The 27,512-nt window shown below is 35.1% G+C and overlaps 1 protein-coding gene across 1 annotated transcript; it reads left to right on the top strand.

The window, feature by feature from the left end:
- Positions 1-5,827: 5,827 nt before the first annotated feature.
- On the top strand, positions 5,828-24,729 carry LOC139888309 (probable receptor-like protein kinase At2g23200). The gene is made up of 3 exons (XM_071871324.1): positions 5,828-5,890; positions 21,898-22,845; positions 24,505-24,729. The coding sequence occupies exons 1-3, from the start codon at positions 5,828-5,830 to the stop codon at positions 24,727-24,729; spliced, it is 1,236 nt and encodes a 411-aa protein (XP_071727425.1).
- The last annotated feature ends 2,783 nt before the right edge of the window (positions 24,730-27,512 follow it).

The raw sequence follows: 27,512 nt of genomic DNA, 5'->3' as shown, positions 1-27,512 counted from the left end.
TAATATTGAAAACTCTTCCGCGGCCTTGTCCATTCGTGTTCTCCTGGTTCGGGCAATTTCTAATAATGTGGCCCGGTTTTCCACATTTATAACAAACTACATTGGCATAACTTGCTCCGACACTACTTGCTCCGCCATTACTCGTTCCGACACCATTTGTTCCTTTCGTTCTATTAACCCCTGGTCCGTAGACCTCACACTTCGCCGCGCTATGACCATTTCTTTTACACTTGTTGCAAAATTTGGTGTAGAACCCCGAGTGATACTTTTCACACCTTTGGCATAGCTGCTTCTGATTGTTGTTGTTGTTGTTGTTGCGGTTATTATTGTTATTGGGATGATTGTTGTAGTTGTTGTGGTTGTTGTTGTTGTTGTTGTTGGACCGTTTGTTGTAGTTGCGATTGATGTTGCGATTGTTGGGATAATTGTTGCGATTATTGTTGTAATTGTTGTTGTTGTTGTATTGGTGATTCTTATCACCGTTTTCCTCCCACTTTCTTTTGACTTGCTTCACATTGGCCTCTTCAGCAGTCTGTTCTTTAATTCTTTCTTCAATCTGGTTCACTAGTTTGTGAGCCATTCTACATGCCTGTTGTATGGAGGTGGGCTCGTGTGAACTTATATCTTCTTGGATTCTTTCCGGTAATCCTTTCACAAACGCGTCGATCTTCTCTTCCTCATCTTCGAATGCTCCCGGACACAATAGGCACAATTCTGTGAATCGTCTTTCGTACGTGGTAATATCAAATCCTTGGGTTCGTAACCCTCTAAGTTCTGTCTTGAGCTTATTGACCTCGGTTCTGGGACGGTACTTCTCGTTCATCAAGTGCTTGAATGCTGACCACGGTAGTGCGTACGCATCGTCTTGTCCCACTTGCTCTAGATAGGTATTCCACCATGTTAACGTAGAACCTGTGAAGGTATGCGTAGCGTACTTCACTTTGTCCTCTTCAGTACACTTACTTATGGCAAACACCGATTCGACCTTCTCGGTCCACCGTTTCAATCCGATCGGTCCTTCGGTTCCATCAAATTCCAAAGGTTTGCAGGCAGTGAATTCTTTGTAGGTGCATCCTACACGATTTCCTGTACTGCTAGATCCAAGGTTATTGTTGGTATGTGAGACGACCCGACCTAATCCTTCGGGACGATGTCATCAACATTTGGTTCCATTGCGATGATCGACTCCAAATAATATCTTTAATATGAGCAAATGCACAGCGGAAGACTTAAATCGTACCTGAGAATAACATGCTTTAAAATGTCAACATAAAGTTGGTGAGATATATAGGTTTGATGCTAGCAGCGTTATAACTATGGACCACAAGATTTCATATATATACATTTAATAAAAATATTCTAAGTGGTTGAGCACTTGGTAACCATACTTAACATTTAATCACGTCGCATATTCCCTTTATTATGAAATCTTACTACACCGTACCAAGGTGTAGTCACGAAACGAAGTACTGTGCAACTGTTGAATACTGGTCGTCCAGTCCGGTTGGGGTTGTCAGGCCCGATAGATCTATCAACAGGATTCGCGTTTACAATACCGCTGTAAATAGCAGTTACCAAGCTACAGGGAAGTATGCCAGTGGTACAACTCAACGTAGAATATATTTTTCAGTTACTTGTGTCCATATCGTAAAACATAAAATACATGTATTCTCATCCCGAAATATTTAGAGTTTAAAAGTGGGACTATATACTCACCTAATGTATTTTGTAGTAAAAATACATATAACATCATTGATCAAATATAAGGTTGGCCTCGGATTCACGAACCTATATCAAGTATATATATTAACACTTATACTTATAATCAAACAATTAAAGTTTCAAGTTATGTTATTCATTGATTTAAATATATCTAATTGTATATATTATATACTACAGTGTATAAATATTTTCATACCTAGTTATATTAATATCTTATAATATATATATATTCATAGAGAAGTTTATTTGTTATGATAAAATAATAAAATGATCATACTTATAATAGTAAAAGTAATAATACTAAAAAAAAAATTAGTTTTAATAAGAATGATAATTTTTATGATAATAATAATAATAATAATAATAATAATAATAATAATAATAGTAATAATAATAAAAATAAAAATAGTAATAATATTCCTAGTGCTCATTTTAATGATGATGATAATAATAATAATAATAATAATAATAATAATAATAATAATAATAATAATAATAATGAGTATAACATTTATTTTAGTGTAGTAATAATGATAGAATATTAATAGAATTTAAATTGCTACCTCAAGAGTGCTTATAATGGCTTTTTTAAAAAAATACCCCTCCACAGGCTCGAACCCGCGACCTCTCGGAAATCACCAACACCATAAACCATTACGCCACTTCTTATTTTCTGTTAAGATAGGTAACTCATTTTTATTTACCCTTGTTCCTGTTTCGTTCCCAATTAAATCGTAACCCAACAACAGCTTAATCAAATCGGCCCAATATCAAAAATGGCCCATAGCAACAATTGAAACAAGTCCAAACGTTTTTAGCATAGGATTCGAAACAGATATTGAAGCCGTCATTATCTAATTACACCCGTAATTGAAGGGGAAAAAAAATGAAAATCGGTTCTTTCTCTCTCTCTTTTCTTTATTCGATGGTTATAACCCAAAATAATGGCAGCCGCTTGTCTTCATATCATATTATCATCATAACATGATCCTTTATCATCACTCTATCATAGTTATTAACCCTTCATCGTAAACAGTGGCCATCATCTTCACCAAATTGTTACGGTAACAGCAGGAGTAGTAGATAATTCGTTCAATAGTTTAATGGTGTTATTTGATAATCGAAAGACACAAGAAAACGATTAACAGCAGCAAGGTAGTAGCATGTTGTGATAGTCGACATTTAGGTGGGTTTAGATAGTGTTTGGTTTGCCTACGGTTGCAAACAGAAGAAAAGGAAGAAAAAGAGAATATCGATAGAATGGTGATTTGAATGGTGGTATTTTAGTTGGTGAAACCCTAAATCGCTAGGGTTTAATTGAAGAGAAAGAGATAGATAGAAGAGTTACGAACTGTGTAGATTTGGGTGAAGGTTTGGGTCGGTTTGACAAGCAAAGGAAAGAAGAAAAGTTACAGGTTCGTGTATAATTATAAGTCACGGTTCTTTTTTTTTTTTTTTTTTTAACTAAATCGACATCTTTCATTGTTATCTTTATTCACTATCGTAACTCACTACAGGACCCATCATCATAACCATAATTGACGAGTATTAGCTAAGAAATTGGTGGGTTTCACAACGGGTTTCAATCAGGAATCAAGAGAAAGATATATGGTGTATTTGAGAGAGTGAGAATAAATATGGCAAGGGTGGTGGTGCTTCGCACAGAAACGAACGGATCAAAGCAAGGAACTAGCAACGATGATGGTGGGTTTGTGGTTGTTTGTTTGGTTAAAATGAAACAGAAAAATAGATGGTACCGTAATATTAAAGTAGTAATTGCAGTTTGTTGCTCAAAGTGGTGGTTTACGGTTATCAATGATGAGGATGGTGTCGGGGGTGGATGGTGATTTGATAAAGATAGAAACAAGTTAGCATATTACAAACGGTCGATGGTGATTAAAGATGATGGGTTTGGTTTTGAAAGTTAACTTGAACAAGTGGTTCTTAGTGGAAGAAGAAGAATAAAACCATGGTGGTGATTGGTGATGGTCCTGGTGGTAGTGATGAAATGGGTGATAGTTTAGAAGAGAATGCAAGATGGTAAATTGGTTGCTCATGATGCCGGTTGAAGATAAAGTGTCGGTGAAGGGTGTGATTACTAGTTAGAAAGTTCAACATTTATGATTTTTATGTATGTTATGTATATGATTATGTATATATAGAGAGCATTGAGGAAAAGGTGATAAATAGATACCTTGACTTTATCATTTAACAAATCACGGGTTTAATAGTTTAACAGGAATAGAAAAAAAATATATATATAGGAACTGATTAGATATATCTAATTGTATATATTATATACTACAGTGTATAAATATTTTCATACCTAGTTATATTAATATCTTATAATATATATATATTCATAGAGAAGTTTATTTGTTATGATAAAATAATAAAATGATCATACTTATAATAGTAAAAGTAATAATACTAAAAAAAAAATTAGTTTTAATAAGAATGATAATTTTTATGATAATAATAATAATAATAATAATAATAATAATAATAATAATAATAGTAATAATAATAAAAATAAAAATAGTAATAATATTCCTAGTGCTCATTTTAATGATGATGATAATAATAATAATAATAATAATAATAATAATAATAATAATAATAATAATAATAATAATGAGTATAACATTTATTTTAGTGTAGTAATAATGATAGAATATTAATAGAATTTAAATTGCTACCTCAAGAGTGCTTATAATGGCTTTTTTAAAAAAATACCCCTCCACAGGCTCGAACCCGCGACCTCTCGGAAATCACCAACACCATAAACCATTACGCCACTTCTTATTTTCTGTTAAGATAGGTAACTCATTTTTATTTACCCTTGTTCCTGTTTCGTTCCCAATTAAATCGTAACCCAACAACAGCTTAATCAAATCGGCCCAATATCAAAAATGGCCCATAGCAACAATTGAAACAAGTCCAAACGTTTTTAGCATAGGATTCGAAACAGATATTGAAGCCGTCATTATCTAATTACACCCGTAATTGAAGGGGAAAAAAAATGAAAATCGGTTCTTTCTCTCTCTCTTTTCTTTATTCGATGGTTATAACCCAAAATAATGGCAGCCGCTTGTCTTCATATCATATTATCATCATAACATGATCCTTTATCATCACTCTATCATAGTTATTAACCCTTCATCGTAAACAGTGGCCATCATCTTCACCAAATTGTTACGGTAACAGCAGGAGTAGTAGATAATTCGTTCAATAGTTTAATGGTGTTATTTGATAATCGAAAGACACAAGAAAACGATTAACAGCAGCAAGGTAGTAGCATGTTGTGATAGTCGACATTTAGGTGGGTTTAGATAGTGTTTGGTTTGCCTACGGTTGCAAACAGAAGAAAAGGAAGAAAAAGAGAATATCGATAGAATGGTGATTTGAATGGTGGTATTTTAGTTGGTGAAACCCTAAATCGCTAGGGTTTAATTGAAGAGAAAGAGATAGATAGAAGAGTTACGAACTGTGTAGATTTGGGTGAAGGTTTGGGTCGGTTTGACAAGCAAAGGAAAGAAGAAAAGTTACAGGTTCGTGTATAATTATAAGTCACGGTTCTTTTTTTTTTTTTTTTTTTAACTAAATCGACATCTTTCATTGTTATCTTTATTCACTATCGTAACTCACTACAGGACCCATCATCATAACCATAATTGACGAGTATTAGCTAAGAAATTGGTGGGTTTCACAACGGGTTTCAATCAGGAATCAAGAGAAAGATATATGGTGTATTTGAGAGAGTGAGAATAAATATGGCAAGGGTGGTGGTGCTTCGCACAGAAACGAACGGATCAAAGCAAGGAACTAGCAACGATGATGGTGGGTTTGTGGTTGTTTGTTTGGTTAAAATGAAACAGAAAAATAGATGGTACCGTAATATTAAAGTAGTAATTGCAGTTTGTTGCTCAAAGTGGTGGTTTACGGTTATCAATGATGAGGATGGTGTCGGGGGTGGATGGTGATTTGATAAAGATAGAAACAAGTTAGCATATTACAAACGGTCGATGGTGATTAAAGATGATGGGTTTGGTTTTGAAAGTTAACTTGAACAAGTGGTTCTTAGTGGAAGAAGAAGAATAAAACCATGGTGGTGATTGGTGATGGTCCTGGTGGTAGTGATGAAATGGGTGATAGTTTAGAAGAGAATGCAAGATGGTAAATTGGTTGCTCATGATGCCGGTTGAAGATAAAGTGTCGGTGAAGGGTGTGATTACTAGTTAGAAAGTTCAACATTTATGATTTTTGTTATAATAATAATAATAATATAGATATGGATAGTCAATTTTGGTGTATACATATAGTCAATTTTGGTACACAAAGTATGTATTTTTATATTGAGATTTTAGGCTATAAATACTCATGAATGCAAGCATTAAACTAGCACCATTTCTCACACTTACAAAGTGTTTTCTTTCTTTCTCTCCATTATCATCATTGTTCTTACACTTCATTATTAGTATTCTAAATCAAGAATCAAATCACTAAAGGTAGTTATAAGCCTACTGAATTATAACATCAAGAATCAAACCACTAAAGGTAGTTATAAGCCTACTGAATTATAACATCAAGAATCAAACCACTAAAGGTAGTTATAAGCCTACTGAATTATAACACGTTATCAGCACGATAATCTTAATACTAAATATGGTTGGCTCTGCCACCAAAATGATATATGGTCGGTTATACCACCAAAATGATATATGGTCGGTTATACCACCAAAATGATATATGGTCGGTTATACCACCAGAATGATATAGGTCGGTTATACCACCTGAAAAAATATATGGTCGACACTGTCGCCAAATTTTCATTTATGTTTACTAATATTTATATTTTTGTTATATAACATTTATTTATGATTGCTTACACATGGTCGACACTGTCACCTACTTATCATTTATGTTATATTAAATTTATGTTTAATGTTTATATACTTATGAATATAAATTGACTCTAATTTATCATGATGTTTGTTTTAATTTTTGATAATAGAAAATGTCGAATCTGGAAAAGCTTAAATTTACTCCTTTAGAATCAACTGGAAACAACTACATGCCATGGGTTATAAAAGTAAAAATGCATCTTAAATCAATGGGTATTCTTGAAACCATAAATGAAAACAACACTTGTTCTGAAAAAGAACAAGCTACGGCATGTTGCTTTATTCATCAACATATTGATGAATGCTTACAAAATAATTATGTGACTGTAGAAGATCCCCATGTTTTATGGGAAGGTCTCAAAAGCAGATTCAATAATCAAAGAGAAATTTTACTTCCAGCTGCAATGGAACAATGGAGAACATTAAGGTTCCAAGACTTTAAGAAAGTAAATGAATACAGCTCAGCTCTGTATAATACATGTTCACAACTTAAATTCTGTGGACATGAAATTAGTGATGCAGACATGATGGAGAAAACTTTCTCCACAATGAATGCTGCAAACATCACAGTGCAAAGAAACTTGAGAATGCTAAAGTTCAAAACATATCCTGAACTTAATTCATATCTCTTAGTTGCAGAGCAAAATGATGAGCTATTAATGAAAAATCAGCAATCCCGTCCTACTGGTACACTTGCAATCCCTGAAGCAAATACTGCAAATAATTATAAACAGGGACAAGGACGCGGGCAAGGTCGTGGTTATAATAACCATCACCATCATCATGCCAAAAGCCATAACTATGGTAGAAACCATCCTTATGGTAATGGTAATGGGCGTGGACGTGGTCGTGGTCGTGGCCGTGGTGGTCAAAGAAATAGTAATCCACGAAAATATAAATATCAACCACAAAACAAGCCCATTAAACAAGATGTTGAAGAAAATTCTTCTAAAAATTCTGAAGAATCTTGCTACAGATGTGGTAGAATGGGCCACTGGGCTAATACTTGCCGAACATCTAAACATCTTGTTAAGATGTATCAGGATTCGCTGAAAGGTAAAGAAAAGGAAGTAAATTTTGTGGATAATATTGATCCAACAGTCACTGAGAAACCATCTGATTTATATGAAGATTTCTTGAATGTTTAAGTTGTGTGTCTTTTGAAAAATAAACGATTTAATATCGTCTGTCTTTGTCATTATGTTTGCTAAATGTTTCAGTACTATCTATTTGCGTTTAAAATATTGTGTAATATTAATGTACTCACTATTTATTTCTTATATATGAAGTTCAATATGAATTTTGCTGGAATACAACATCAATCAAGTGGTGGAGATCTCTGTATAGCAGACAGTGGAACTACACACACTATACTTAAATCCGAGAAATATTTTATTGATCTAAAACCAACGGAAGGAACTATACATACAATATCAGGACCTGCTAACTTGATAAAAGGGATAGGAAAGGCAAATTTCATACTACCAAATGGTACAAAATTTTTAATAAATGATGCCTTATTTTCTCCCAAGTCAAGCAGAAATTTATTGAGTTTCTCCGACATATACCTTAACGGGTATGATTATCAGTCAGTGACAACAGAAAATGAGAAATATTTAAGTATCACTGACAAGAGTCATGTGGTTGAAAAACTGCCAAGACTTAGTTCTGGATTACATTATACACATATAAATGTACCAGAAATACATATGGTAGTTAACGAAAAATATATTGATCCTGGTGTATTCAGTTTATGGCATAACAGATTAGGCCATCCAGGATCAACAATGATGAAAAGGATTATTGAATGTACTCATGGACATCCACTAAAGGATAGAAAAATCCATCATGATACAATGGTTCCATGTACATCTTGCTCTCTTGGAAAATTGATAACTAGACCCTCACCACTTAAGGTTGAGAAAGAATCACCAATGTTTCTTGAAAGAATTCAAGGTGATATATGTGGACCAATTCATCCACCATGTGGACCATTTAGATATTTCATGGTTCTAATAGACGCATCTAGCAGATGGTCTCATGTTTGTCTGTTATCAAGCCGTAATGTGGCATTTGCAAAATTTCTTGCCCAAATTATTAAATTGAGAGCTCATTTTCCTGATTACACCATTAAAAGGGTGAGACTTGATAATGCTGGTGAATTTACATCTCAAGCATTTAATGACTATTGCATGTCTATAGGAATTGTTGTTGAACATTCTGTTGCTCATGTGCATACACAAAATGGTTTAGCCGAGTCATTGATTAAACGTTTACAGTTAATCGCTAGACCATTGATAATGAGAACAAAACTCCCTGTATCTATATGGGGTCATGCAATTTTACATGCTGCTGCATTGATTCGCATCAGACCAAGTGCAAGTCATAAATATTCCCCCCTACAACTTGCTTTTGGTCAAGAGCCAAATATTTCCCATCTTAGAACATTTGGTTGTGCAGTGTATGTTCCAATTGCGACACCACAACGTACAAAAATGGGTCCTCAAAGGAGGTTGGGAATATATGTTGGATATGAAACATCTTCAATATTAAGGTATATTGAACCTATGACAGGTGACGTTTTTACAGCACGTTTTGCTGATTGTCATTTTAATGAAACATTGTTCCCTAGATTAGGGGGAGAAATGAAAAATAAAGAAAATGATGTTTCATGGTGTGAACCTCAATTAAAGTATCTTGATCCTCGCACAAAAGAATGCGAGACAGAAGTTCAAAAGATAATGCATATACAAGAACTTGCAAATCAATTGCCTGATGCATTTACAGATACAAAAACGGTGACAAAATCATATATACCAGCAGTAAATACTCCAGCTCGAATTGAAATTCCAAAAGCTGGCAATAACGTCACTCATGAATCTTTGCCACGTCAGAAACGTGGAAGACCAATCGGTTCAAAGGATAAAAATCCTCGAAAAAGAAAATCAGCTGATAATGAAGTAAAAGAAAGTGTTCAAGAAGAACCACAAATCAGTACTCCTACTGCAGAGGAGATTGATGATGTCAATACAGAAATTGCAATCAATTATGCATATTCAAAAATATTATGGAACCGAAATGAAATGAAAAATCTTGATGAGAAATTTTCATTTAATGTTGCATATGACATCATGAATAATGATGATGATCCAGAACCAACATCTATGGTTGAATGTCAAAATAGACATGATTGGGCTCAATGGAAAGAAGCAATACGAGCTAAATTAGAATCACTCAATAAAAGAAAAGTTTTCGGATCCATCATTCTCACTCCTAAAGATGTGAAACCTGTAGGATACAGATGGATTTTTGTCCGAAAAAGAAATGAGAAAAATGAAGTTACAAGGTATAAAGCTAGACTTGTAGCTCAAGGTTTTTCTCAAAGACCGGGAATTGATTATGAAGAAACTTATTCTCCTGTTATGGATGCAATTACTTTTAGGTACTTAATCAGTCTGGCAGTTTCTAAAAATTTAGAAATGCATCTCATGGATGTTGTGACTGCTTATCTATATGGATCACTTGATAGTGATATATATATGAAGATACCTGAAGGATTTAAGGTACCAGAAGCATCAAATGCAAAACCCAAAGAAATGTATTCGATTAAATTACAAAGATCTTTATATGGGTTAAAACAATCGGGACGTATGTGGTATAACCGATTAAGTGATTACTTGATAAGCAAAGGGTATACAAATAATCTTACTTGCCCTTGTGTTTTCATTAAGAAAACAACATCCGGATATGTGATCATAGCTGTTTATGTTGATGATCTTAACATCATAGGTACAAATAAAGAGATCTATGAAGCCATTCAACTTCTAAAGAAAGAATTTGAAATGAAAGATCTCGGAAAAACCAAGTATTGCCTTGGTTTACAAATTGAGCATATGCCTAATGGTTTACTTGTACATCAAACAACATATACTGAAAAGATTTTGAAACGTTTCAATATGGACAAGGCAAAACCATTAAGTACTCCTATGGTTGTTAGATCACTCAATGTTGAAGCTGATCCATTTCGTCCATGTGAAGATCAAGAAGACATTCTTGGACCAGAAGTACCATATCTTAGTGCAATTGGAGCTCTTATGTATCTTACAAATTGTACAAGACCTGACATTTCTTTTGCAGTTAATTTGTTGGCAAGGTTCAGCTCTGCTCCTACCAAAAGACACTGGAATGGGATCAAACACATATTTCGATACCTTCGAGGAACTACTGATTTAGGATTATTTTATTCTAACGAATCAAAACAAGATTTGGTTGGTTATGCAGATGCAGGTTATTTATCTGATCCACATAAAGCTAAATCTCAAACTGGATATGTATTCCTAAATGGAGGTACTGCAATATCATGGCGTTCTCAAAAACAAACACTTGTTGCTACATCGTCAAATCATGCCGAAGTGATTGCATTACATGAAGCTACTCGAGAATGTTTTTGGTTGAGATCAATGACACAACTCATTACTGATTCTTGTGGACTAGAACGCGATAAAAGTCCAACAACTATCTATGAAGATAATGCAGCTTGCATAGCACAGATGAAAGAAGGGTATATCAAAAGTGACCGAACAAAACACATACCACCTAGATTCTTCTCATACATTCAAAATCTCATTAAGGACAACCAGATTGAAATGAGATATGTGCAATCTAGCAAAAACTCTGCTGATCTTTTCACGAAAGCACTTCCAACTGCTATTTTCAGAACACACGTTCATAACATTGGCATGAGACATGTTCAAAAGATGTAACAGCTGAAGCGATGTCTACTTGAGGGGGAGTCAACTCCATGCTGCACTCTTTTTCCCTTAGCTAAAGTTTTTTCCCACTGGGTTTTCTTTAGCAAGGTTTTTAACGAGGCAGTAATTTATAGTTGATCTTCAACAAAATAAAATTGCTATCCAAGGGGGAGTGTTATAATAATAATAATAATATAGATATGGATAGTCAATTTTGGTGTATACATATAGTCAATTTTGGTACACAAAGTATGTATTTTTATATTGAGATTTTAGGCTATAAATACTCATGAATGCAAGCATTAAACTAGCACCATTTCTCACACTTACAAAGTGTTTTCTTTCTTTCTCTCCATTATCATCATTGTTCTTACACTTCATTATTAGTATTCTAAATCAAGAATCAAATCACTAAAGGTAGTTATAAGCCTACTGAATTATAACATCAAGAATCAAACCACTAAAGGTAGTTATAAGCCTACTGAATTATAACATCAAGAATCAAACCACTAAAGGTAGTTATAAGCCTACTGAATTATAACAATTTTTATGTATGTTATGTATATGATTATGTATATATAGAGAGCATTGAGGAAAAGGTGATAAATAGATACCTTGACTTTATCATTTAACAAATCACGGGTTTAATAGTTTAACAGGAATAGAAAAAAAATATATATATAGGAACTGATTAGAGAAGCATAGTACGTGTTCTATCCATCCTTATATATTTTATTTTATTTTAATTTCATTAATTAATAACTGTACATGTATTAATAATAATATAATTATTAATAATAATAGTAATAATAATAGTAATTCTATTAATTAATAATTATTAATTTGATAAAAATACTAATAATATTAACAATGATTTTATTATTGATAAAATTACTTACGAATAATAATATTACTGATAGTAATCATATATAGATTCATAACATTTATATATTTATATATATTTAAATTTTTATTTACACACAATTGTTCGTGAATCGTCAGACTTGGTCAGAGGGTATCTAGTTATCCGGTACTTTGGATGGGGTTTGTTAGGCCCAATAGATCTATCTTTAGGATTCGCGTCAATTAGGGTGTCTGTCCCCTAATTCTTAGATTACCAGACTTAATAAAAAGGGGCATATTCGATTTCGATAATTCAACCATAGAATGTAGTTTCACGTACTTGTGTCTATTTTGTAAATCATTTATAAAACCTGCATGTATTCTCATCCCAAAAATATTAGATTTTAAAAGTGGGACTATAACTCACTTTCACAGATTTTTACTTCGTCGAGAAGTAAGACTTGGCCACTGTTGATTCACGAACCTATAACAATATATACATGTATATTAAAGCATGTTCAAAATATATTTACAACACTTTTAATATATTTTGATGTTTTAAGTTTATTAAGTCAGCTGTCCTCGTTAGTAACCTACAACTAGTTGTCCACAGTTAGATGTACAGAAATAAATCGATAAATATTATCTTGATTCAATCCACGACCCAGTGTATACGTATCTCAGTATTGATCACAACTCAAACTATATATATTTTGGAATCAACCTCAACCCTGTATAGCTAACTCCAACATTCACATATAGAGTGTCTATGGTTGTTCCGAAATATATATAGATGTGTCGACATGATAGGTCGAAACATTGTATACGTGTCTATGGTATCTCAAGATTACATAATATACAATACAAGTTGATTAAGTTATGGTTGGAATAGATTTGTTACCAATTTTCACGTAGCTTAAATGAGAAAAATTATCCAATCTTGTTTTACCCATAACTTCTTCATTTTAAATCCGTTTTGAGTGAATCAAATTGCTATGGTTTCATATTGAACTCTATTTTATGAATCTAAACAGAAAAAGTATAGGTTTTTGGTCGAAAAAATAAGTTACTAGTCGTTTTTGTAAAGGTAGTCATTTCAGTCGAAAGAACGAAGTCTAGATGACCATTTTAGAAAACATACTTCCACTTTGAGTTTAACCATAATTTTTGGATATAGTTTCATGTTCATAATAAAAATCATTTTCTCAGAATAACAACTTTTAAATCAAAGTTTATCATAGTTTTTAATTAACTAACCCAAAACAGCCCGCGGTGTTACTACGACGGCGTAAATCCGGTTTTACGGTGTTTTTCGTGTTTCCAGGTTTTAAATCATTAAGTTAGCATATCATATAGATATAGAACATGTGTTTAGTTAATTTTAAAAGTCAAGTTAGAAGGATTAACTTTTGTTTGCGAACAAGTTTAGAATTAACTAAACTATGTTCTAGTGATTACGAGTTTAAACCTTCGAATAAGATAGTTTTATATATATGAATCGAATGATGTTATGAACATCATTACTACCTCAAGTTTAGTAGGTAAACCTACTGGAAGTGACAAGAAATGATCTAGCTTCAAAGGATCTTGGATGGCTTGAAAGTTCTTGAAGTAGGATCATGACACAAAAACAAGTTCAAGTAAGATTTTTACTCGAATTAAGATAGTTTATAGTTATAGAAATTAAATCAAAGTTTGAATATGAATATTACCTTGAATAAGAAAGATAACCTACTGTATATAATAAAGGTTTCTTGATCTTAGATGATTACTTGGAATGGATTAGAAAGCTTGGAAGTAAATTAGTAAACTTGAAGGGATTTTTGAAGTGTTCTTGAAGTGTTCTTCCTATGATGATTATAGCTTGATTCTTGAAGTGATTTTTGATGAAGATGATGATTAACTACTGGAAAAATACGTTCATAATAGTGTGTGTGTGTGTGTGTGTTGAGAGAGAATTAGAAAGAGAATTGGAAGTGAAATGGAGTGAATGATGAGTGGTAATTGGTGAGTGGTGAGTGGGGTTAAAAGGAGTTCTAGTTAGTTGACTAGCTCATGGTAGAAGTTAAAATTGATTAGTCATACATGACATAATCAAGAGTGGAATCCCATGCTAGTTCCTATTGGTATATACCCATAGTAAGTACGTTTTGAAGCTGTGTATAATACGGGTAAGAATACGACTAGAATTCTTGATGAAAGAAAAGAATGGGAAAGTAACTGTAACCATTTTCGTTAAGTATGAGTGTTTTGATATATGTCTTGAAGTCTTCCAAAAGTATTTTAATACATCTAAATACACTACATGTATATACATTTTAATTGAGTCGTTAAGTCATCGTTAGTCGTTACATGTAAGTGTTGTTTTGAAACCTTTAAGTTAACGATCTCAATTAATGTTGTTAACCCATTGTTTATTATATCTAATGAGATGTTAAATTATTATATTATCATGATATTATGATATATTAATATATCTTAATATGATATATATACCTTTAAATGTCGTTACAACGATAATCGTTACATATATGTCTCGTTTCGAAATCCTTAAGTTAGTAGTCTTGTTTATATGTATATAACTCATTGTTAATATACTTATGGAGATACTTACTTATCATAATCTCATGTTAACCATATGTATATCCATATATATATCGTCATGTCGTTTTTACAAGTTTTAACGTTCGTGAATCGCCGGTCAACTTGGGTGGTCAATTGTCTATATGAAACATATTTCAATTAATCAAGTCTTAACAAGTTTGATTGCTTAACATGTTGGAAACATTTAATCATGTAATATCAATCTCAATTAATATATATAAACATGGAAAAGTTCGGGTCACTACAGTGAGTGTCCGAAACCACGTTCCGGAAACAAAATCACTTGTTTTAATTGCGGCAAAGAGGGGCATAAGAAGCCGGAGTGTCCCGACTTGCGAAAGAACAATGTGAAACGGTTAGAGAAGGCGTCGGGTACGGCTAGGGGTCGCAACTATTTGATGACCAATGATGAAGCCAAACAATCGCACGAAGTTGTCTCAGGTACTTACATGGTTAATTCTAATCCGGCAAGGATTCTTTTCGATAGCGGTGCAAATTTGTCGTTTGTGTCTCCTAAATTTGTGCCTAAACTTAATAGACCGTTAGCTAAGTTAAGTCGTCCGATAGAAGTCGAAATAGCAGACGGCAAGACGGTGCTAGTGGTTGATGTGTGTGAAAATTGTGATGTTGTTTTTGGTGCCGAAACCTTTAAAATTGATCTTATTCCAATGACCTTGGGCGACTTTGATATTGTCGTTGGTATGGATTGGCTTGATCGTTATAGAGCCGATATTGCATTCCATGATAAGTTTATTCGTGTAAAGACCCTAAGTGGGGGAGAGTTAATTATTCATGGTGATAAGCGAAGGAGACCGGTGCCGATATGCACTTTTGCACGGGCACGTCGTTTTGTTGTTACCGGTGGCATGGCTTTCCTTGCTCATGTTGTTGATACTCGCAATGAGCCACCACCTATTCATGAAATTCTGGTTGTTAGTGAATTCGAAGACGTTTTTCCGGACGAATTACCGGGTGTTCCGGCGGAAAGACAAGTTGAGTTTCGTATTGAGTTGGTTCCGGGAGCTACTCCCATTGCTAAAACCCCTTATCGTTTAGCACCAACGGAAATGCAAGAGTTGTTAAATCAAACCCAAGAGTTGCTCGAGAAGGGTTTTATTCGACCGAGTGCTTCACCGTAGGGCGCTCCGGTGTTATTTGTGAAGAAGAAAGATGGTAGTATGCGTATGTGCATTGATTACCGTGAGTTGAATAAAGTGACGATCAAGAATCGTTATCCATTACCTAGGATTGACGATTTATTTGATCAACTTCAAGGTGCAACGTATTTCTCTAAGATCGACCTACGGTCCGGCTATCACCAAATGCGGGTCCGTGAGGAAGACATAGAGAAAACGGCTTTTCGAACGCGTTACGGGCATTATGAGTTTGTAGTTATGCCCTTTGGTCTTACGAATGCACCGGCGGCATTCATGGATCTTATAAACCGAGTGTGCCAACCTATGTTGGACAAGTCGGTAATAGTGTTCATTGACGACATACTAGTCTACTCGAAAAGTATGAACGAACATGAACATCATTTGCGTGAAGTATTGAAGACGCTACGAAAGGAGAAGTTGTATGCAAAGTTCTCCAAATGTGAATTTTGGCTAAGGGAAGTTCAATTCCTTGGTCATATTGTGAACGAAAACGGTATTCAAGTAGATCCGGGGAAGATCGAGACGGTGAAGAGTTGGGGACGACCGACTACACCTACGGAAATCCGAAGTTTTCTCGGATTGGCCGGTTATTATCGTAGGTTTATCCAAGATTTTTCTAAGATCGCTTCTTCATTGACGAAATTGACAAGGAAGAATGCGAGGTTTGGTTGGGAGAACGAGCAAGAAATTGCTTTTCAATTGTTAAAAGAGAAGTTGTGTCAAGCTCCGGTGTTAGTGTTACCGGAAGGTGTTGAAGACATGGTGGTTTATTGTGATGCTTCCTTAAATGGTCTCGGGTGTGTTCTAATGCAAAGAGGTAAAGTCATCGCTTATGCCTCTCGACAATTAAAGGAACATGAAACGAGGTATCCGACTCATGATCTTGAGTTGGCGGCGGTAGTGCATGCGTTGAAAATTTGGCGCCATTACTTGTATGGTGTCAAGTGTACGATTTATTCGGATCATAAGAGTTTGAAACATCTCTTTAATCAACGAGATTTGAATTATCGCCAACGTAGGTGGATGGATGTGGTGAAAGACTACGATTGTGAAATACTTTATCATCCGGGTAAGGCGAATGTGGTCGCGGATGCGTTGAGTCGAAAGAGTCAACATCCGGCGATAAAAGTGGGGTCGTTACGTTTGATTATTACCAACGATTTTCTTGAAAAGCTTGGTGAGATTCAAATAGAGGCTTATGTTCACAACAAGCATACGGAGTGAATCGTGGGCCAATCGGAGTTTATTACTATGGGTCCGCGTGGTTTGTTGTCTTTCCAAGGAAGGGTGTGGGTGCCTAAGATGGGTGATTACCGACGAGTGCTACTTGATGAAGCACATAAGTCAAAATACTCCATTCATCCGGGCGCGACGAAAATGTATCTTGACTTGAAGAAAGATTATTGGTGGCCGGGCATGAAACGTGATGTTGTGAAGTATGTTGAGCAATGTGTCACGTGTTTACAAGTAAAAGCCGAACACCAAAAGCCGTATGGTAAGTTGCAACCGTTAGAAATCCTGAAATGGAAATGGGAGCACATTACCATGGATTTCATTACAAAGTTACCTAAAACGGCGAGAACCCAATTCGATTCGATTTGGGTTATAGTTGACCGATTGACAAAAAGCGCTTTGTTTCTTCCCATTAAAGAAGCGATATCGTCGGAGACTTTGGCTAAGTTGTTTATCAAAGAAGTGGTCTCGCGACATGGGGTTCCTATATCTATTATTTCGGATCGAGATACCCGTTTTACATCTCGGTTTTGGGAAAAGTTTCATGAAGATATGGGCACGCAATTGAAGTTGAGCACGGCGTATCATCCTCAAACGGACGGTCAAACCGAACGTACGAATCAAACTTTGGAAGATATGTTACGGGCGTGCATCATTGACTTTGGTGGTAGTTGGGATGAACATTTGCCTTTGGTGGAATTCTTGTACAATAATAGTTATCATACTAGTATCGGGATGCCACCTTACGAAATGCTTTATGGGCGTAGGTGTCGAACTCCCGTTTGTTGGGGAGAAGTGGGTCAAAGAGAGATCGGGAGTACCGATTTGGTTTTAGAGACAAATAACAAGATCGATTTGATTCGGGAACATTTGAAGAAGGCTCAAGATAGGCAAAAGTCGTATGCCGATAGACGTAGGCGATTGATTGAGTTCCAAGAAGGCGATATGTTGATGCTTAAGGTTTCGCCATGGAAGGGTATTATTCGATTTCGAAAACGGGGAAAGTTAGCTCCTCGGTTTATTGGGCCGTTCAAGGTTTCAGCTCGTGTTGGTGAAGTTGCATATCGATTGGAATTACCCGAAGAGCTTGCGGGGATCAATAATACATTTCATGTTTCCCACCTCCGTAAGTGTCTTGCGGATGATTCCTCATGGATGCCTTTAGACGAGATCGAGCTAAACAACAAGTTAGAATATGTCGAGGAACCGATTGCTATCCTTGACGAGAAGGTGAAAATGTTGAGGAATAAAGAGGTGAGAACTTTCAAGGTTCAATGGCGGCGAAGTAAAGGTTCCGAGTTCACTTGGGAGCCCGAAGAGTTCGTGTTAGTTTATCTTCCCTCGTGTCATGCGGCTTGGATTGCGAGGTCGCAATCCGGTTCAAGTGGGGGAGAGTTGTAAGATCCTGTTTTCTTTTGGGTTTGGACGCCGTCCAACACTTTGGGACGCCATCCTAGTTTGAATACCTGGACGCCGTCCAACACTTTGGGACGCCGTCCCAGTTTGAAGACCTGGACGCCGTCCAACATTTTGGACGCCGTCCAGGATGGCTTGCAGGCATGTCTTTTTGTTTTTAAATATTTTAGATGGGTAAATTGGTAATTTCACTTGGTAAATGAATTAAAGGCCTTAGGATCAGTTTGGTGAGCTCATTACTTCATTTCTCAACCACCAAACATCATCCATTCATTCTAGAGAGAGAGGGGGTGGTTAAGTGTGAGAAAGCTTAAATCGGGGAAGAAGAAGCTCATTTCGGGTTAGAACTCGGGAGTTAAAGTTGTTCATCTCCTCCTTAGCTACGTTTTGATTGTTGTGGTAAGCCCTAAACTTGATTACCTTAGTTTAATGTGTTTAAGGGTTAGGGTTTGGGTTAGTATTGCACATAAAACCCATTTGTGAGTAATTTGGGGTTTTTGGGTAAGTTTGGGTCATGAAGACCCAATTGGTGACTAACTTAGGGTTTTGAAAGGGTAAATGGTGTAAATGGGTCTTAAAGACCTAAGTAAATACTAATACACTTATAGTTAATGTTAGTGGGTGTGATTTGGGTTGTGGGTGACCCAAATGGGTGTGTTGACCTAAAAATGGGTCAAATGGGTCTTTGATGACCTAGGTTGTCTTGCAAGTATGAAAACGAGTTAACTTTGTGGTTAAAAGTGTGTTAATACCTTAATTGGCTAAAGTTAGGGTTTTTGGTGAAGTTAACCCATTATTAGGGTTAAAGGTGCAAAATGGGTCGGGATTGCACTTAGGGTCAAAAGACTCTAGATTGTTAAGTGAGTTGCTTGACCGACTTGAGTTGTGAATTGATTATGTGCTAAAATGTAATAGGTAAGTTACATTGACGTTGCAAGTTCGGTTATCTTACACGAAGACTTTGAGGTGAGTGGAATAATTATATGCGTATGTATATAATGTATCTATTTGTTGTAGCGTGAAACGGGTAGTGTCGAGGTGCTAAGACACCATGTTTCACGTGAAGAGTGTAGCATCGAGGTGTTAAGATGCCACTCGGGTGTAGCATCGAGGTGTTAAGATGCCACCTAGGAGTGTAGTGTCGAGGTGTTAAGACACCACTCCGTAAAATAATGAGTGTTGCATCGAGGTGTTAAGATGCCACTCGGGGTGATGTGCCGAGGTGTTAAGGTGCCACCCTAGGGGTTAGTGGTGCGAGGTGTTAAGTGCCCTAACGGATGTTATGAACACCGATGGCGTTTTTGCGAGCGCCGTTCCCTTGTACTATTGGTCGACCATGGTTATTTGTGTTGTAAGCATATTATATTATTCGAGTTACATTTATATGCGGATGTTATGCTAGCTTGGGGGTATTGGTGATTTATAGCTTGTTATTGCGACGATAAGCTAATGTTGTTTGCTAGCATGTTTGCGGTTGTGTAAGTGTATGCAAGTAGGTATAATTATATATGTATTCGTATAATTATTGCATTCACTAAGCTTTGCTTACCCTCTCGTTGTTTACTTTTTTTATAGGCTCGGGCATTGACAAGGGTAAGAGCGTTCAATTGGATTAGTGATCTCCCGCTTGTTTTGTTAGGGGATGCTTTTGGGTATTAGCTTTTGGAGTTCGACCGAGATTGGGTAGTTTAACCCCAAACACCATGCTCTAGTGTCGTTTGGAACTTAAACTTATATTTGGTCGAAACTTTTACTTTAGAACGAAACTCGTAAAATGGGCGATGTGGACCCGTTGATGTAAAACTTGATTTGATGATGAAAATCTCTTAGTTTCACTTATATTGACTTGTGGTAAAAAGGTTTCCGTTTGAAAGTGTCGGGAAGCGGGTTTTCCGCTCGTGTGAGTTGGACCCGTGATCAGTGGCTGGAAGGCCATTGGGACGCCGTCCCAATTGCTTAGACGCCGTCCCAGTTGTTTGAGCTGGACGCCGTCCCAAAACACTGGACGCCGTCCCACCCTTCTGAGCTGGACGCCGTCCAGGATTCTGGACGCCGTCCAGATGCACTGCCTTAAATTTTTTTTTTTTGGTACGCGTTTTTGGGTTATGAAGTCGGGTTGTTACATGGATACTGTGACGCTGATTATGCTGGAGACTATGATACACGACGATCAACAACTGGATACATGTTTAGTCTTGGATCGGGAGTAATATCATGGTGCAGCAAGAGACAACCAACTGTATCCTTATCAAGCACCGAAGCAGAATATCGATCGGCAGCATCAGCAACACAAGAAATTACTTGGTTGAAGCAACTAATGGAAGATCTTCATCAATCAACAGATTATCAAGTAAAGCTTTTCTGCGATAACTTATCAGCTATACGTCTAGCAGAAAATCCAGTCTTTCATGCGAGAACAAAACATATAGAAGTGCACTATCACTATGTTCGTGAGAAGGTCCTTGAAGGGGAGATCAAGATGGTGCCAACAAAGTCAGATGAACAGGTTGCAGATATATTCACCAAGAGCCTAAGTAAACCGAAGTTTACAAAATTCAGAGAAGCACTTGGAATGGTCTGCAAGACATCGTTGGAAGAAAATTTGCATTGAGGGGGAGTGTTAAAATACAATGCAAATTTAGAATAATATGGAATTAGTAAATGTATATGGGTAAAATATCTAGATATTAATATGTATAAGAAAATATCTAGATATTAGAATATGAGAGAAAAATCTAGAAATTGAAATGTAAAAGAAAAATCTAGATATTTATAGGTTGTAGAAATATCTAGATATTTATATATCTATGGAAATATCTAGGTTCTAGAATGTTCCATGGAGTAGTATAAATATGGGAGGAGATTTCATTTGTGTTGTGTGAAGTTGTGAGAGTGAAATAAGGAGTGAGTGAGAGTTGTGAGGAAGTAAGAAGAGTGTGAGTTAGAGAAGAGAAAACTTATAAGTAGGTAATATTGTAATTGTATTTTGTATTAATAAAAGTGTTCTTTGTTAAGTTTTCCGGTTAAGCCTTAGTTTGTGTTTAAGTTCTTAGTGCACTTTTGTTGTTCTTATTATATGGTCGGCTCTGCCGCCTAAGTAATACATGGTCGGTTATACCGCCTAAAGATATATGGTCGACACTGTCGCCTAAGTACATTGTGCACTAAGGATTTATAAAATTAAAGGCTAACCAACGTCAAAGTGTTGGTGTAGTGAGTCTAGTATAGTCTAGGTCCTCTATAGTGGGTGTGTTGGGCTCGTCGAAGCTTCCAACAATAGTGTTGGCCACTAAGAATTTTACTCAAAGATATCTTGGGTCGGGAACATATGGTAACGTGTACGGAGCAGAACTTGAGCTCCCAACAGAAGATCAAAATAAAAGTGAAATTTCAAAAAAGCGCAAAACTGTAGCAATAAAGTGCCTTAAAGAAGATAAGCATGCAAAAGAAGGATTTGTTGCAGAAATTGAATTGCTTACTAGTTGTAAGCATCCCAACATAGTCACTCTACTTGGTTTTTGTGATGAAGGTCCTCATATGATACTTGTTTATGAGTATGCTTCTAATGGAAGCCTTGATACCTATTTGGGAAGCACAACTAAATCAATTAACCTTACTTGGGCACTACGTTTAAAGATCTGCATTGATATTGCACGTGGATTAAACTATCTTCATAACAAGACAGAGGATGAGGAAAGGATAATACACCGTGACATAAAAAGCGGCAACATTTTGTTAGGCGTGAAGTTGGTAGCTAAGATTGCTGACTTTGGGCTCTCGAGATTTCATTATGCAAATCAAGAAAAAGAAACTATTTATACAAATAATATTGCAGGCACTCAAGTGTATTTGGATCCAGAATATTTGAAGACGGGTAGGTTGAAAAGAGCAATAGATATCTACTCATTCGGGGTAGTTTTATTTGAGATCTTGTCAGGGAAGATTGCCAATGATCAAATTTACATTGCGGAGGATGAAAAGGGCATTGCACATGTTGCACGACGACGGTATGAAGAAGGAACAATAAATGCATTGATAGATCCAAAAATATTGGACGAAGTAGATGAGCTTAGTTCCGCCCTAAATAAAGGACCAAATCAAGATTCTTTAAATGCTTTTATAGAAGTCGCATATCGATGTGTGGCAGAAACTCAAGATGAGCGTCCTATTGCTAAAGAAATCATGGAAGAACTTGAGAAAGCATTATCTTTACAAGTAAGTCATTTTTTGATAACAAAATATTTTATTTTCATATTGTTTCATCTTGGTTAGAAAATCTAATTATAATAATAGTAATTCACAATCGTGAAATTTTAGGTTACACATAGGATTAGGTTTCACTATCTAACAGTAAGTTCTAACCACAGTTAATTATTTATTTTATTCAAAAATTTAAAGTAGGTCAGGGGTTGGGATTTATCTAAGGTTTAAATGCACATAAATGCATCAAATTATGCGTTGACTTTATTATGCATTGACTTTTTATTATATGTAACCAATTTACACGAATATAACTTTCTTATCCTTCGACAATTTGTTTGGTGACGTCAGTTCTCCGGGCACTTAGTATTGCGAGTTCGTTGGTGAGATTGGTTTCGTGTTTTCTCGTGTTTCTTGTTAGTTTGTTCGTTTATGATTTTATAGGTGTTCGTATAGGTAGTTTAGTGCTCCGTATTAGTTTGGTTGTGTTATGTTTGTCTCTGTATTTTTGTGGTTCTTTCATTTTTTATGAAAGTAGCATTTTTATACAGGTGAAATGACCCGTGGAACCACGAGTTTGTTTAAATGAAACAGTTTAATGATATGTTTTAGGTATTAAGTGAACGTAAATGCTAAAGTCATTTAGTTTAATGACCCGTGGAACCACATAGTCCGACTAAAAAATTCGTCAGCTGAATATTTCATCAAACGCCTAAGATGCATATTAAACAATCCACATCCAATCATAAGAGATCATATTGGTTGTCATTTTATTTTAAAAATGTAAATTAAAATATAAATTTATATTTATATTTCAAAATATAAATATAAATTTAAAAGTGTAAATTAAAATAATTCAAAATTATTTAATTTTAATGATTAAAATAATTATTAATAAGATTTAATAATAATAATTAATAATTAATTAATAATTAATAAGATTTATTTTTAATTCAAAATTATTTAGATTAATGGCATCATCCGCCATGGTTAGATTTTTTTCTTTTGTTTTTTGATTTTTTTTAACAAAAGAATTAGCACATCATCATTATAGAATTTTAGTAGAAACTATAGATAGATATAGCTCGTTTTTGATGAACTGTAGTTTTATTCATCAATGAAAGTGTTACTTTATTTTTAAGGTCTCTTTTATTATTTTAAGTATAATAATTAAACTAAATAGATAATAACACAAAATAATAATAATTAATAATTAATAATGGAAAAATAGTTTCTTTCTCAAAATTTTGACCAATGACACTAAACTACTCACCCACTATATTTTTTTAAAGGTTATTTTCGACGCCAATTTTTTTCCTTTCGTTCTGATTGTTTCTTTTTTTTTTTTTGGGACGTTATCGAATGGACGATGATGGTTGGTACTGTAAGGTTCGTAACGGTAACAAGTTTGTGCAACGATCGATCCCGAATCTGTATGGATAGAAGAATATTACGACTTTCTTTATCACTAATCTTCCTGATAGAGTTGATTACGAGGGTTTGAAGCTTTTATGTCAACCGTACGGGATGATTAAAGAGTCTTACGTTGCATTCAAAAGTTCGAAGACGGGCCAAGGATTCAGGTTTATTAGGGTTGCGGACGTCAATGAACCAGATAATTTTGCTAGACTGCTTTCCACGATATGTTGTGATAATGTACTATTATATGCGAAGGTGGGTGTGTTTCAGAAAGGGAGTCGTAACCCTAATGGTTCTTCAAATCGTAAGTCAGCTAAAATGGAAATTAAGAAACAGGAGAGGACTGAGGCACTAGTTAAGAAGGTTACTTCTCCTGCCGCGTTTTACGTCAAAGAAAACACTTATAGTAATGTCATAAAGATGAAGGTTGGTACTAGCAATGGTACCCAGGGGGATTCAACCAAAAAAATTGTTCTTTAAGAAAACGATTTGAAGTAGCTTCCTGATGCCCAAGATTCTGTTTTATTGAAGCTTAATGACGTAATTACTTTGGGAAGCATTCGAACAGTTCTAAAGGAGGAAGGTGTTAGAAACAGGGTATGATTTGAATGTCCGGATTGATTCTTAAATCGTGTAATCACTTTCTATATAAAGTATTTCGACTCAATGATTGTCATGGTTTCACGAAATCTTTACAAGGATAACTGGATAAAGCAAGAACGCAATTTGTGTCTTTGGCAATAAAATCACAAATCACTTTATTAGAGAAATGTGTATTATGTGGGTTGTGTATGTGTAAGCAAAAGTACCAAAACGAATTATGAAATACAGTTTCATAGGCAATTTAAAATGAAAGGGTGCAACCCTTCATTTTTGGCGAGAAAAACTATTACACGAAAAGGTGTAAATTTTGGCTGGAAACCCCATGGCAAACACCTTTTCGACATAACATATAGTGCCTTTTCGGTTGAGGTTTCGGGGCGCTGCCTGGGAGCGGGACCCCAACCAGGCACGCTACCTTTTGGACCCTGCAAAGGGCACTGCTCCCTTGACCCCCGCTAATTTTCACCGCATTATCGACTCAACCCTTAAGGGCGTGCACTTCACACTCTTTAAACTCGTTAATAGGTATAACTCGATAACCATTGCTACTACGTAAATCGCAACTACCTAAAATGCTTGTTGAATAACACTAAAATCACCAACAACCCCCCCCCCCCCCCCCACACACACACACAAACATACACATACACACTCACATTTTAGTAGACTAACCAATGCATAAATGAAAATGTTTCAGAAATTAAATTTTCATGTTAGTATATTACACATTTCTAGAATTCGAGAATCATGGGGTTCTAAGAATTGAACCCTTCATGTCATAACCCAACCTTAACCATAAGGACGAATACAATAACATATGATTTCATCGCGAGGTATTGACCTCTATATGCGACATTTTTCAAAAACTGCATTCGTTTTTACAATACAAACCATAGCTTTTATTACAAATACAAGGTTTAAACAACTTAATAATGATTATCGTTTAGCGATAATCTTAGACTTACAAACTTTACATGTGATAATAACAATACGACCTCCAACATATTTTACATTACAAATCCTCCGATATGCAGTTTTATTTTTGACACAAATATGCATACTCAAGATCTTGCTTAAATTCAACATGTTGCAGCGGAAGCTTTTAGTTATCACCTGAGAATAAACATGCTTAAAAGGTCAACATAAAGTTGGTGAGATATAGGTTTAATGCCGGCAGCGTTATAAATATAGACCACAAGATTTCATATATAAACGTTTCAATAAAAATATTCTAAGTTGTTGAGCACTTGATAACCATACTTAACATTTAATCAACGTCGCATATTCCCTTTATTATGAAATCTTACTACACCGTACCAAGTGTAGTCACCGAAACGAAGTACTGTGCAACCGTTGAATACTGGTCGTCCAGTCCGGTTGGGGTTGTCAGGCCCGATAGATCTATCAACAGGATTCGCGTTTACAATACCGCATGTAAATAGTAGTTACCAAGTTACAGGGAGATATGCCAGTGGTACAACTCAACGTAGAATATATTTTTAAGTACTTGTGTCTATAACGTAAATCATAAAATGCATGTATTCTCATCCCGAAATATTTAGAGTTTAAAAGTGGGACTATATACTCACCTTTTCCTTGAAGGTATTTAACTCGACTTGGTCTCCGATAGATATCACAAACCAAACCATATATATGATATATCAACATATTTTCTTTTTAAGAAATAAACGTTTCATATATATACTTTTAATACTTTTAATAATTTCTTAGTCCGTAGTTAGCAGTCCGATGTTAGTAGTCCACAATTAGTTGCTAAAAAAAATAAAGACCCCATCGTATTCATGTTGATCGGAATTAATCTTGACCCACGGTACCGTGTTGTCAAATGACGTGTTGCGTACATAAAGTACCGTGTTGTCAAATGACGTGTTGCGTACGTACATGAGGTCTTATGATTAATCTTCTCGTGTTGTTTACGGGTGGTCCTGAAATATATAAAATTAAATCATGAGTAAATATATATGAAATATCATATTAATTAGGAAAGATATGATTTATTTAATTTTTCTCCAATTATTTTCGTTGTTAAACAAGCTTTGGATACCCGATCTTATTTTAGTCGTAGTTTCTTCGTTACAACTCCTTTTTTGTTGATTCAACTTGCCACTTCCTTGGACCGAGTCAAATTTTAAGAATATGAACTGTAAATACCTTGGTTTACATTCGGAATCACAGGTTATAGTCCAAACTCTAGGTGAATCTTATGAAAGTAATCATTTTTGTCATAAAAACAACATTTAATGGTCATTTTTCTAAAAATACTTATACTTTGAATTAAACCATGAAATTTTTATGTGTTAACATATTCATAAGAAATATCATTTTTCCAAAACATGAACTTCTAATTCAAAGTTCAAGATGGTTTTTAATTATCCAACCCAAAACAGCCTCCGGTTACACTCCGACGACATAGATTCAGTTTTAAGGTGTTCTTTGTAAAAACAAGTTATATCTTGTTAAATTAGCATATCATTATGATATATTACAAGTCTTGAAGTATTTTAAAAGTTAAGTTAGAAGGATCTATTTAGTTTGCGAACAAATTTGAAATCATTCAAACTATGTTCTTGTTGTTAAAATTTTATATCACAAAATAAGATAGCTATATAAATATGAATCGAATAAAATTATGAACAAGG

Source organism: Rutidosis leptorrhynchoides, chromosome 2, assembly GCF_046630445.1.
Source record: "Rutidosis leptorrhynchoides isolate AG116_Rl617_1_P2 chromosome 2, CSIRO_AGI_Rlap_v1, whole genome shotgun sequence".
In the NCBI taxonomy this organism is placed as follows: domain Eukaryota; kingdom Viridiplantae; phylum Streptophyta; class Magnoliopsida; order Asterales; family Asteraceae; genus Rutidosis; species Rutidosis leptorrhynchoides.
This window is presented reverse-complemented; position numbering and strand designations above follow the sequence as displayed.

What these genes read in the sequence shown, in the direction of transcription:
- LOC139888309 (XM_071871324.1), top strand. Translation starts at nt 5,828, where the DNA reads ATGGTGGTGATTGGTGATGGTCCTGGTGGTAGTGATGAAATGGGTGAT. An exon ending in GTGATAGTTTAGAAGAGAAT is followed by an intron (nt 5,891 to 21,897) that starts GCAAGATGGTAA and finishes GGCTCGTCGAAG; the next exon opens with CTTCCAACAATAGTGTTGGC. An exon ending in AGAAAGCATTATCTTTACAA is followed by an intron (nt 22,846 to 24,504) that starts GTAAGTCATTTT and finishes TTATATGCGAAG; the next exon opens with GTGGGTGTGTTTCAGAAAGG.